This window comes from Neofelis nebulosa, chromosome 1 (genome assembly GCF_028018385.1).
Source record: "Neofelis nebulosa isolate mNeoNeb1 chromosome 1, mNeoNeb1.pri, whole genome shotgun sequence".
Taxonomy (NCBI): domain Eukaryota; kingdom Metazoa; phylum Chordata; class Mammalia; order Carnivora; family Felidae; genus Neofelis; species Neofelis nebulosa.
Window position 1 is genome coordinate 236,225,416 of NC_080782.1, and position 13,753 is coordinate 236,239,168.

At 38.0% G+C, this 13,753-nt stretch overlaps 1 protein-coding gene across 6 annotated transcripts in view; it reads right to left on the reverse strand.

The window, feature by feature from the left end:
• The window catches only part of PAN3 (poly(A) specific ribonuclease subunit PAN3), a 134,440-nt gene that overhangs the window by 62,176 nt on the left and 58,511 nt on the right, over positions 1-13,753 (reverse strand). For all 6 annotated transcript variants that reach the window (XM_058688891.1, XM_058688880.1, XM_058688869.1 and 3 more), the window contains one exon: positions 13,016-13,163. In XM_058688891.1, coding sequence (XP_058544874.1) covers positions 13,016-13,163 — 148 coding nt within the window. The remainder of the gene's footprint in view (positions 1-13,015; positions 13,164-13,753) is intronic.

Consider the following 13,753-nt stretch of genomic DNA (forward strand, 5'->3'; position numbering starts at 1 on the left):
AGAATTTCTCCCACTGTTTTTACTTCACAATTACTAAAAGCAACCATCCGAAGTTACTATCTATGATTCTTCCAATTACACCAATATATCTGCCTTTATTTACAATTACTGGTTTTAAATTCTCATTTTCTAGTTTAACAATAAGCATTCTGAATATCTGTTAACTTACTCAAAACGGGTAAAAAAAATAAAAAGAGAGAGAGAGAGAAAACAATATTTTAACCTGTAAATTCAGGTAGAAGTTTTGGACTGGGACTAACCTAAAAACTCATTCTATAAAACAGATAGGAAATATGTACACTCACAGACCTACATACTATTACTTCATAATAAGGGCATGATTTCACCTTACATCTTACATATATATTATTCTCCTAACAGATTACACCTTTCACCCAAGATAATAAAAGCAAGTATTTTGAACAATTTTGTGGATAAAGGTTATACGTGCCAGAACTCAAATTAATAAAAGTGAGTATCTTACCTAAAAACTTACTGATTCTTTTTTTTTTTTTTTTTACTTTTTAAGATTTATTTTTGAGAGAAAGAGAGAGAGTAAGTGAGCATGAACAGGGGAGGGGCAGAGAGACAGGGAAACCCAGAATCCAAAGCAGGCTCCAGGTCCTGAGCTGTCCACAATGAACCCGACGCCGGGTTGGAACTCACAAACCACGAGGGATTGTGACTTGAGCTGAAGTCAGACGCTTAACGAACTGAGCCACCCAGGCGCCCCTTACTCTGATTCTTAAGACATATAAGATCTAAATTTGTAGATATTATGTTTTTATGCCTAGGGAAATTAAATTCCCAGTGAAGTCTGTATTTCATAGATTTTTTTTTTAATGTTTACTTATTTACTTTGAGAGAGGGAGAGAGAGCAAGAGAGCATGCGCACCCGAGCAGGGCAGGGGCAAGGGCAGGGGCAGGGAGGAGAGAGAATCCCAGGCAGGCTCCACTCTGTCAGCGCACAGCCCAATTGCAGGATTTGCTCCCTGGAGTCAGGAGATCACGCCCTCAGCTGAAACCAAGAGTCACAGGCTCAATGGACTGAGCCGTCAGGCAGCCTCGTAGATTTCTTTTTGAATCGAAGGTAGCAGAGCTTCACATCCTACACGCAAACACATCGCACATAGAGTGGACCAGAATCAAATCATCGGCTACCAATGGAACTCTTTTTAAAAAGTATGACGAGGGGCGCCTGGGTGGCGCAGTCGGTTAAGCGTCCGACTTCAGCCAGGTCACGATCTCGCGGTCCGTGAGTTCGAGCCCCGCGTCAGGCTCTGGGCTGATGGCTCGGAGCCTGGAGCCTGTTTCCGATTCTGTGTCTCCCTCTCTCTCTGCCCCTTCCCCGTTCATGCTCTGTCTCTGTCCCAAAAATAAATAAAAAACGTTGAAAAAAAAATTAAAAAAAAAAAAAAAAAAGTATGACGAAACGATTTTCTTCTCTTTAATAAAGTCCAAAGTCTAGACTCATGGTAAACTGTACCTTGGATTCAAAGAACCTCTAGGACTTGGGGTAGACCTGATTCTACTTATTTTGCCACCCTTCAGTGTCTACCTTAAGCCTTCTAATGTACTAATAGAAGAAGCCTGAATCTTCTTTTTAAAGACTCCATCAAAAAAATTTTTTTTGATTTAAAAATTATTTGAGTAAGACCATGAAGACATCACATGTATTCTTTTTCATTCTTTTAAGAAGTATATAAAGAAACAGCAGTATTTTTACTTGTAAGAAAATATAAAGAAAAAGCACAAAATGTTTCTCTAACCACTGAATTACCCTTCAGTTATAAAAATTATATTTGATTAAAAGTACAAATATTTTCTCTTCATTACATTACACAATAAAAAAGTTGCAACACACTCCAAAAAGCTTTCCTTACTATGTTTTTTTTTTTCCTTTTTTTATAGTTTATTTATTTTTGAGAGACAGAGCATGAGCGGGGAAGGGGTAGAGAGAGACACAGAATCCGAAGCAGGCTCCAGGCTCTGAGCTGTCAGCACAGAGCCCGATGCAGGGCTCGAACTCACAAACCGTGAGATCATGACCTGAGGGGAAGTCAAAAGTTTAACGGACTGAGCCACCCAGGGGCCCCCTTTATTGTTTTTTTTAACGTAAGTAACCTTTAATAGAAGCCATACGGATAGAGCCAAAATAAATATAACTCAGTTTCCATCTCTGGTTTTCTCCTAACATCTAGAAAATTTTGGCAAGTGATTTATATAATCATACTTCATTTTGACTGATTATATATATACCTGTAATAAAAAGTATCTGGACTACCTGGCTATTAGAAACACTAAAAGCAGTGAAAAATCTGTTAAGTACCCTACAGCTGCCTCACAAAATGTACTTAATCTCATTTACCAAAGTTAGGAAAACACAATTGAGTTCCAATGATGAATTCGACCCAAGTGCCATCAGCTACACACTCTTACAAATTTGATGGAGACCACGACCTGCACACCTGTTTTGTTTCCCATGTCTACAAACTGTATTCATCCCTTTGGCCTACCTTCAGCCTTACCTCTACCAACAGCCTTATTTCCATGAGTTCTCATTCATTAATTTGACAGATATTATTACAATATAGACTACGTGTAAACTACAGTATCTAAACCTCTAAAAATGTGAATACCTAATCCACGTTTTCAAAAACCACTCTTAGGGTATGAATTGTAATTTTAAGAGCTATATACTATACTAGATAGCCTGTATAGTAACTCACTTTGGTATAGGTTAACTTAATTTGATCCCTATACTATTTGAAGAAACAGAACGGTGACCTGCCTGTTCCTAAACCTGGCCAAATGATCTGAAACGGTAGGACCTTCCCTAGCCTCTACAATGGTGGCAATCTTTTAAATCGTAACACTTAGATTATTTAAACAAAGGGTTGAAACAATATGGGGAGAGGGCAAATATTTCATAACAAACCTAACTTTTCTGGATCAAAAGAACCATTTTTTCTTCCCAAGTGATAGCGAATGTCTATTAATAAATGTTTTTCATTCATAGTGACAAATTATGTTTGCACTGTTTACAAACAAGAATCCTACTCCAAGACAAGTGTGTCTGCTTCTAAAAAATTATAGATAGTCACAAAAATATTAAGATTAATACCAGTTACTAGAATTTTAGCTCTGGGTTTCTTTCCAATGAATAAAAACTAATGCCAAATTTAAAACAAAAATTGAAATTTGACTTCAAGAAAATGTTGTGATTGAATCAATAAACATCTCTCTTATTTCTCTAGCATAAATAACAATTTAGTTGGTCTCTACATAAAAACTTTAAAGCATACATACTAAAATGCAATGTGTAAACAAAAGATATCTGATTACTGATTCGAGATCCATGAGGTTTAAAATTTTAAAGAGCCATGGTACTTATGCTTTTCATTTTTTGGGCATTCTGAAAAATTAGATTTTATTACAATAATTAACTTACAATATTTTTGCCCCATTACCAATACTAAGGTACGAAGAAATCCCCATTGCCCAGTTTGTTTTTTATTGTGTTTATGATCTTGAATGAGCTTCAGAACCCCTGTAACAATTAATTCAATGCATACTTATCACTTCAGTCATCCAGAACATAGTTGTGAGCTAGAAAAGCAAAACTAGCCTCAAAGGATAATTTAAAGCCCATATACCTTATTCACAGGCAACAATTCAAGTCCCTAAGTCAGTGTGTTTCTTTTTAAGTTTATCTGAGAGACAGAGCGTGCACATGTACATGCATGGGAGCTGCAGACACACGAGGGGGGAGGCGCAGAGGGAGAGAGAGAATCCCAAGCAGGCTCCCCGATGACAATGCAGAGCTCAACGCGGGGCTCGATCTCACCAACTGTGAGATCATGACCTGAGCTGAAGTCAAGAGTCCTATGCTTAACCCACTGAGCCACCCAGGCGCCCCTCAAAGTCTTTTTCTTTGAAAAAAAAGTAGTAGCATCAAAAAATGTATGTGTGCTCTCAGCCTTCGGCTCTTTCCTTCCTCCTAAGGAAAAGAAAGGGGTTATAAGAAAAAAAGGAGAGGGGCGCCTGGGTGGCTCAGTCAACTGAACGTCCAACTCTTGATTTTGGCTCAGGTCACGCATGATCCCAGGGTCATGGGATGGAGCCCAGGGGCTCACTGAGTGTGGAGGCTGCTTGGGATTCTCTCTCTCTCTCTCTCTCTCTCTCTCTCTCTCCCCCCCACCCCGCCCCTCTCCCACTTGTGTGCACTAAGGGGAAAGAAGACAGCACAGAGCACTAAGAGCAGTGGTTCTCAAAAGGGCTTCCCAGGAAAAGCAATCTTATCAGCATCACGTGGAAACACATCAGAAAAGTCAATCATCCATCTCCCCCAGACCTATGAAGTCAGAAACTCTGAGGATGGGACTTGGCAAGGGTAGGTTTTAACAGGCACTCCGGGGGATCATGATGGGCTCTCAAATTTGAGAACCACTACCCTCATGGTAGAGATACTGAGAGCACCACACTGCCACCAATAAAAAGCCAGTAAGAACTCACTAAGTGGTTCAAATAAACTTGCCCGAGTTGTCCATACAGGGCACTGAACTCAGGCACTTTAACAGACTCAGTGAGCAAGAAAAAGGCCTTACCTTCAAGGAGTTATGGGGGTGAGAGGACAACGGAAAGGCAAAGAATCTGAGTCATTGCGTAACTTGAAACAAACTGCTCACAAACTCTGATACCTGAAGGGTATCAATTGTATTCTGGTTCAGTGCCTTCACCGAGGCACACGGAGCTGACCAAGAGTCACCAAAAAAAGGTAATAGTTGATCCGAAGCAACAAAGGACTACAAGTTTTAGAAGTCTTTCCGTGAAAAACTGCTGAAGATCTCAAGTTCTGACAATTAAAGCTTCTGATAGGAAAAAAATCAAGTATGCCAGAAAGCTTCATTCCCTGTCATGCTAGATAAATCACTTATTGTAGCTTCTTTGCCAATTTCCTTAAAATAGATCTCAGAGATGCAAATAAGATAATGCCCCCAAATGTATACGCAGGAGACAACCAGGATCAACTGTTAAAATTTTACATCCAAAGGCTGGCGAACGTAACCGCACTGCTTAGAAACACAGAAGCTCCTGTTTGGGTGGACAGTCATCACAGGACACGAGGCAGTTTCCAGGCTTGTCCCTACAACTTCCCACTGATGCTCCTCCTCTCCCAGCTGACCAGAGTGATGCCTAGAAACCACTTGATCTGGGTCCCTAACTGACTACGTGGAAAAGAGCATCTCGGATGACCTGAATATCTGGCCTGGACTATCACAAAAGCAAGAAATAAATATTGGTCATATAAAGCCCTTACGGTTCGGATGTCTGTTTCAGCGGTTAGCCTACCACCACCCCACAAACAGTGGGCGATAAGATGACAATCCATAGTAACTACAGCCTAGAGGGCAGTTTGGGGGACAATGATTGTATTAGCATCCTACTCATCTGTACTGTTTTCTTTAAGGTCCAAAACCCCTCAAAGGGAGCATTAACGACTAGTTACTACTTATAGGAATACTAATCTAAAATCTGGGAACCGCATCTAAAATACAGGAAGATATTTATGAACTCATGAGGAAGTATGTCATTTCGGACATATCAATGTGTAAGAGATTCGTGACTAAAAAAATCCGGAACTAATAAACATCATCACCATAAACATGCAGTCCACATCTGAGTGTTTGCTAGTATTTATGTTTAGGCTTTACAAGCCTATGTGCACTGGGGTTTTAAAACAGATACATCTCTTAATTCCTCTCCTTTCTAGGCCCCTTCCCACATGCTCTACTCAGACTGTACATCTGAAAGGCAGAGAAGAGTAACAAAACAGATAGATGACTTTCATATATGAATTTGACTAGTCAAGCAGAGAAGAATCAGGGAAAATTCAAGATATAGAAGAGGCTGTGACCATTCAAGTCGTTCCTGTAGAATTAGGAGACTACTCCTAACTAGACATATAACACACGGCACGGTAATTTTATTCACACACACACACACACACACACACACACACACACACACTCTCCCTCGCTGAGTACCTACCAGCACCACTGAACCAAAAGGTTAAAGAGGAAATGATCCTGAGCTCTCGACCCATTTGAATTAAAGGGACAAGGTTGGGAGGTGAGAGGCCAACTTGTAGCTTTCTACATTCAGCTGGGAATCAGGAGTGTTCTTGGGCATTCAACTAATCTATGTTCTCTCTGCCTCAGTTCATCCAGAACCATTACAAAACCCTGATTCACCAGATGCTAATCTTACACTACTGAAACAAAACTCCCCTCATCTCCCCCTACGATACAAACGCAGCCTTGGTGGGATTTTCATGTACACAGACCAGGTCAAGGAAGTCCGATGCCTTTTGAAGTCCCTGTTAGGTCTAGTACAGAAATCAAACTCTTCTCTCCTTTTGCTACCTCTGCCCCATCACTGTGTTCATTTTTGACTCCTTTTAGTGTACCTATCTCCTGTAGATCCACGTGTCACAAAACAATACAATTTTCCGCTAGAAAGACTTTTAAAATCATCGAATGTTCTCTTCTCATAGAAATGAAGGTGCTACAACACTGGGATCAAAGGGTGCGTGCCAAAAGCCACACAGCTACTTTACTGTAACTAGCGCCGTGTTCTAAGGGCAATCAAGTCCTGATCCAAGGAAAGCGGCCAAAGAGCAGCAGGGACGTTGCTGCAGTTGTAGATTACTGGACTTATAATGGAAGGGAACCCCGGCCCACTCCCATCCAGCCCCTACCCCACAGGTAAGGGACAAGTCAGCCAATACATGAGATTTAAACAGGAAGTCCGCAACAGGAACTCTCAAACCTAACAGGAGGTATTAAGCAGGGATTCCCCAACCAGTAGAACATCCACTGGTAGCTATTAAACCTTACCTGACAGGTCTCCAAGCCAGCTGCAGCAGCCACATCCCCCTCTGCGCCATTAACGTCTCGCCTCAGTTTCCTGAAATTCCCAACTGGGAAGGGAATATAGCCCGCAGGCACTCCCAACCCAGTTATGGCTCTACGGTTCTACGGTTAGTAATCTTCCCTGGGACATCACCATCTGTAGCATTATGCATGCATACAAAGAGCAGTTTCCATCTAGGACGAGCTCAACGTTACAGGCCAATGAAACGGTCCTCTTCACAAAAACCTCAGAGAGCCCTGATCTTAACTATATATTTTTATTTCATTTTTTAATATACAAAGTAATCCCAATTAGAAAACCTGGAAAGCTTTGAGTGATTCTGCTGAACATACCTGAAAAACAAAGTCGTTACAAAAAAAATGGAAAACATGCAATATAAAAATAATACTTATATTTTCACTGGTTTTAGCACCTCAACACACGAAGTGACTCTAGTTCTGATACAGTCAAACTTTCAACAGGCACACTGCGGTTCTCATAGGACCATTTGCATCTATATTCTCTCGAACATTTGCAGTTTTAAGAAGTTTTCAAAGACGTTTACGAAATCATTAAAATTCACTGTATTTGAGAGACACTGACCAATGAAAACATTTCTTCTCAAGACAAAAGTGAAGCTTAAATGAGTAAGCACTTCCTAGGCACTATCTACATGCCTAAATTTGTGCCAGATAAGAAATGACATGGCCCTTCTTAAGGAATCTGTAATATGCTTAGGAAATCCAGACTGATATTTTTACAAATTAGAAGAATAGTTTCATGCCAAACTACCTCTATTGTTATTAAGTATAAAAATAATCCAGAGAAATCAGTTCAGACTGAAATATCAAAATAAAATCATGGTAGAATTACTTGACTGACCCACAGAATCCATCTAATAGTAGACTTCTGGAAAATAATTATAGGAAAACCTACTCAGAGTAACATCCTATAAAAACCATGGTGATGTTTAAGAATTACATACATGTTTTTTATAATTTTATTTTCGTAATTATACCATTGAATACAACATAAAATAGTCTAAAATGATAGAGTATGAAGTTTTTAATGCCTTCAGAGATTTCAATGTAGAGCCTAAGATACACAGCAAAATTTTCAATATGAACTTAGGTATTCACCACTGGCAAGACCAGAGTCTCAACCTATTAGCAGAGTTTCCTATTTTCCCAAAGGTACACACACTTCTTAGCTGGGTATCAGAGTAGTGATACAGCTAACTGGGCAGACACATCTGTGGATTTAACTTTATCCACAGTAGTGTTCCAGCCACAAGGACTTAGAAGAGTTCGTAACTTCTGACCTATACAATTTGTTCGTTTTAATAATATACCCCAGCTTGTCCTCTCTCTTGTTTTTCAGTCATACAAACTGATCAGTTATATGGACACACACATACATACATACAACTCGTCCCAAAAAGAAAATACCTAAAAGGGCTATCACGTAGAAAAGATTTTGACTTACTCCATTAAACACAAAGAGAAAGAACTAGGACTAGTGGACAAAAGAGAAGACAGAGTTTAGTTCAGTGTTAAGATATCATTTTCTTTTCTATTCGAGCTTTTCAAAGGTACCCTGAGCCACCTTGCTTGGCCAATGAATTCCTTACTACTTTAAGTGACAAAGCAGAAGCTAGATGATAATCTGTCAAGAAAGTCACTTCTAAACCAGCACAAGGCTCAATTATATCAACCCCAGAAAGTTCCACCTAGATCAATGACCAGTATCAGATTGTTCCAGAAACCAACTACTACGCAAATGAAATGAATGAAGGCTCCATTTGTTCGCGTTTGGTATGAAATGCCACAGAGCTAATGAATCACAGAACTTTATCATTTTTTAGCGTAGAACTTTAAGAAAAAATCTTCTTATTCAAACCTTGCGACATTACAAAAACAACTGTTCTTGCTTAAGCACCATTTGATATATTTACATAAAATTATATATATGATGTTTAGTATTTTTTTAAATAAATGGTGAAAATGTGTCAATTTCCCCCTTTTCCTTTCCCGTCACCTTCTTCCCCCATACACTGACCAAGCCGAAGAATAAACAAAACCAGCTAATTTTATCCATCAATTTGGCACCCTCATTTCAGAAAACTAGATCTAAAAACTTATTTTCTTGAGATTTTTCTATAATGTTACAACACAATGTACAAAAATGCAATTATTTAAAAGTGGTAAGTTTGGTATAATAAGTAAATGCTTCTCCCCAATCAACCACCTGACATTTGCCATCATAATTCACAGTAAAAATATCTCATGGTCCAAAAATCTGCACCTTTCTCGTCTTAAAGAAATGAATTACTGGAAAATCCTGAAAGTCGGGAACGGCTCTCTTCGTCATTCATAAATTGCTGATGGCATTTCCAAATTCAGGAACTCCCTCTGTCCCTCCCAAGTGTCCACACGCAATCAAGGGGCTCAAGAGATGCTCAAATCCGGACTCCCAGTTGTGCATTAAGCCACCAGATACACCAGCACACTGCCCAGAAACGTACGCTCCTGTCGGTGCCTGTCTCAAAATCACTTTCAAATGGACTGGAGTTAATACTGAGGCAATTAAACTCGAAGTGCAGCAAGATTTAGATTACTCAGCCTACTATCAAGTCGAGAAATACACTCTTAGGAAAAATTCTGATTCAAAAAGAGTCAGCAATTAGCTCTCATGACAAAATTATTTTTCATGGCACAAAAAACCCCGTCAACTATCATTTCATGCACTTAGTGCAGTCATATTTTCATTTCTAAAGATCTATTCAAAAGTTTCACCTAAAGCAAGGCCTACTGGGAAAAAAAATAGATCTTTAACTCTCACTTTCGAAATATTCTTACTAAAATACAGTCTGGAAACAAATTTTGCTAAGTGTGTGTTAAGCCGGCGGCTCTTAATTTTCAGAAGGTTGTGCTTCTCCCAGAAGAAAAATAATACATCTTGTGACCAGAGAAAAATACATGTTTCAAAATAAAAATATGCATATAACTGTAAGGGTTCTCAAAGACAATGAAGTCCAAGTGGAGCGCCATAAACCCAAATACTCCTTTAACAACTATTCATAGAAGATACTCAGAATGTACCTAGCTACTGTTCTTAGGTTAAATGTGCATGCAACAGCTAAGCCTGTAGATTCTCGATTTCTTAAAGGAGAATAAAATGGCTACGTGTACAATTCAATGGAAACCTAACGTGTGCTGTACATTGTCAGCAATGTAACTACCCTTTAAACCTAATTAGTTCTGAATAAATTCAAGTAACTTTTGTATAGAATTTTACTTCGTACATTAAAGCTTTTTCAAAATGCAAATCAGGTTTTAAAAGTGATGAAAACACATTTTAAAGCAAAAAAACTTTTTCACTCCAGATCTACTGTGTTTCCAGGCATGCTTTGATTCCTTCTAATTTGAAGAAATTCAAATCTAATTACCTACTTAATTTTGTTCAAACATTTTTACATCTTGGGCCAAAAGATGTATTTAAATATGTATTTTTTTCACCTATGATGAAAATGACATTGCTATAGTTTACATTTGTGTGCCAAAATTTTTAAGGGTTCGTGTTTTTTAGGGGAAAACACAGTAACTTGACATATTTTCAAGGGCAATCATTTCTAAACTAGAAATAAAAGAGAAAATGAAACTTTATCAACTGAAAATTATTAACAGATTACATCTACAGTAGACAAGAAGCATCAGAGATAAATTAAATCACCACTAAGGTAGATACATAAGCTCTACCCCTTTTTTGATTCTACAACTTTAAAGTGGAAATACCAAAATCCTTTCCCGGGCCTTGAAAAAAAGAACATTTGTGGGTAAGAAGTGATGGAAGACACTGAAGGGACACGTAATTTTTTTCTCTTTGTTCATCTCCAGAAAGTGTTAAGCCATTAACTAAAAGGAGAAAATATGAAGAAATAATAAATGCAAAACCACTCATCATTCCAGTATTTGTGGAAAATACTTTAGCTTATTAGTTAGTTGATTTTCATTTGAATGAAAAATAATTTTTAAATAAGAGGTATTCAGGAACACATTTAATATGATACACTGACCCATTTCCAATGGTTCCAGACAGGAATTACTTTCATTAATAGGAAGTAAAATGACCTTTTTAATGTTAGAGCTATATAGAACCATACATAGTTTCGCAGTTAATGTAACATTTTAAATTAATTAATTTCATCTTAAATTTAGGTTGCGATACCCAATTGAGACCAATGAAACACCCACCTACACAAAAGCTAATACCTACTAAAGAGCTGAAAGAAGTACCACAGCATTAATAAAATTTTTAACTAAAAGCTTTCAAGATCTAAAATTTTCTCTGACATTTTAACTCTTTGAATATTTAAAAGGCCTATTTTTTTTTTTTTTTAATGGCAAGCTTGAACTAGTCTGATCACAGGTGTGAACAAAATATTTACTTTTGAAACAAGAGAAGATGTGTTGTTAGGCCAAAATAAATTGGCACTTCATTAAGAGAGTCAATGTTTTCTGATTGGCATATGGACACCATTCTTGTGGGTGCTTTATGAAACACTGCTCAGAAGTCTGGACGATCTTTAAGAAATTTTACGTGCGCAGCTGACACGTAGATTATGTTCATGTAAGCAATGTGAACACACCTCCATGGGAGAAAAATCATAGCGTATTACTTACAAGTAAAACTTTTAGGCTACCAGGGATATTCAACTGTGAAACTGCTCTCTACGGAAGAAGGGAAAATGTTTACAAATTCAACTGAACCTAGAAAGAGCCAAAGTAGAAGAAAAGGTAAGGGGACAGGTGAGGGGGAGGGAGTTGAAAGGGAAGGGGAGAGGAGTAGGAAGAAAGAGAGCAAGAGAGAAAAAAGGTGGCAGAAGGAGGCTCTGATAAAAGCCTGGCAACACAAGGTTATTCCGCCTCTAAGTGCACCTGATACTTTACACGCTCTGTTCCATAGAATTATCAGCATCTTCTCTCATTCTGCATCTCAAAAAGATCCTTGATTTCAATGGCGGTATCGAAACCAATGATCCATCTCACTAACTGGATTAAGCTCTGGAGGCAGAACTAGTTCCAGGCTGATCCAGGTGGACTTTTTTGGCTTCCGTTAGTATATCGGTAATTCATTTTGTTTCTGTTTTTTGAAACATTCAAGGCTAAGTGGTCATTATCCGGCATAGGTTCTAGAAACATAATCTGTGTGAGCAGTTCAAACAGTTTATCAACACAACATAACCTACTTTATCACTTAATATAAATTCAACATAATTCTCCATACCTTGGTTTCCTAATTAAGGTACAGAGTAGTAGGGAGGGATGATGTTATTTATCCAAGAAGTTTTTCATATTGTTATATTAAAATAAATGTTAATGTGATGGAGTGCAAAAGTTGCATTAATTTTTAAAATGAAAGAGGGGACTTCAAAGAAAATGGTTCACAAAGGGTCACTGTGAACTACACCTCGGGACCCCTGGTGTACAAATGCATTTGCTCAAATTCTTCTGCCATTATGGGTAAACGCGGGGAAACAAAAGTACGATTTTCTCTACCTCGATGACCCCTAATGCATTTCTTTCCTACTACTGTTTACACTTCACCCAATTTAAAACTACTACAATAGATTTATAATCAAACACGGGAAAGGCAATACATCTAAACTTACATTTAGAATGATACAGAATTATTTTTTAGAAATTTCCTATAAAATTAAGACTTTGAAGCATATATACATATGAATATTCTATTTCTGATGTTTTTACAGAAGCTTTTGAATGAAACAGCAGTATTACTGACTTTGAAAAATAGGGGAATACTATGGTCCAAGTAGATCTCCTGTATAAGAAACCATTTTCTCCTTTAAATTTGTGTGCTTTTACACATGCTCATATATAATTTTTGTTCATATTTAAATTGTGCTTTAAAATTTTCAACTACAAACTTGGTCTATGGTACCAAAACTGACAACACAAAACCCATAATGTGTCCAAATGTGAACCGTTCAAGTATACAATTTCAGTTCTGATTAACTAATAGCAAATGGTGTTTACGGATATGTTCTCTGGAACTCACTGGAAACAGTCACTCAACTTACCTGGTGCTAAGCCAGCAGCAGCAGGACTTCCCAGGGACGGGTGAGAGAAAACTTGAGAGAAGGCAGACATATTTGACTGGGACACGTTACTCAGCCTGGAGGTTGATCCTCCTTTAGGAATAAACTCGCTTGCAGTAGGATTTGGTGTCTATTTAAAAATCAAATATAGTAAGTTAACACACTTTAAGCCCAAAAAAGACATTGAATCTACTAGGCATTATTCCACAGTGCTTTATTTACTGAGTAAAAGATTTTATTGAAAGGACTTACAGCATTTCTAATTTCCACATTCTGGGGTGGTATAATCACATTTCTTGAAGGAAACGTTTTAATCAAATTTGAGGATTTTAATCACTGCGGTTGCAGAATTTAACCCCAGAGAACGTAAAATTTGCCTCGATTGTCAAATACCCATCATACCAAACTATCCTAACACGTTTTAGAGAAGTGGGAGGTTGAGACTACCTCAAAACTGAGCAACAAGTTTCAAGTTTCATATCTTTAAACCACTTCTACCAGGATAAAGGTCAAAAGTGCCTTTATTCCAGAATTAATCATTTTCTTTTTCATAAGTACTTAAGCTATTTCCCCAATAATGCGGTGCCATGTATTTAAGTGACAGAGTAAAGCCAAGAAAGACATTTAAGAACAAGGAAAATATGGGAAGAATCAAGATATAAGAAAAATGTACCAGAGGCTCCCATGTTTTCAATGCCTACAAGTATCACATGTAACTTC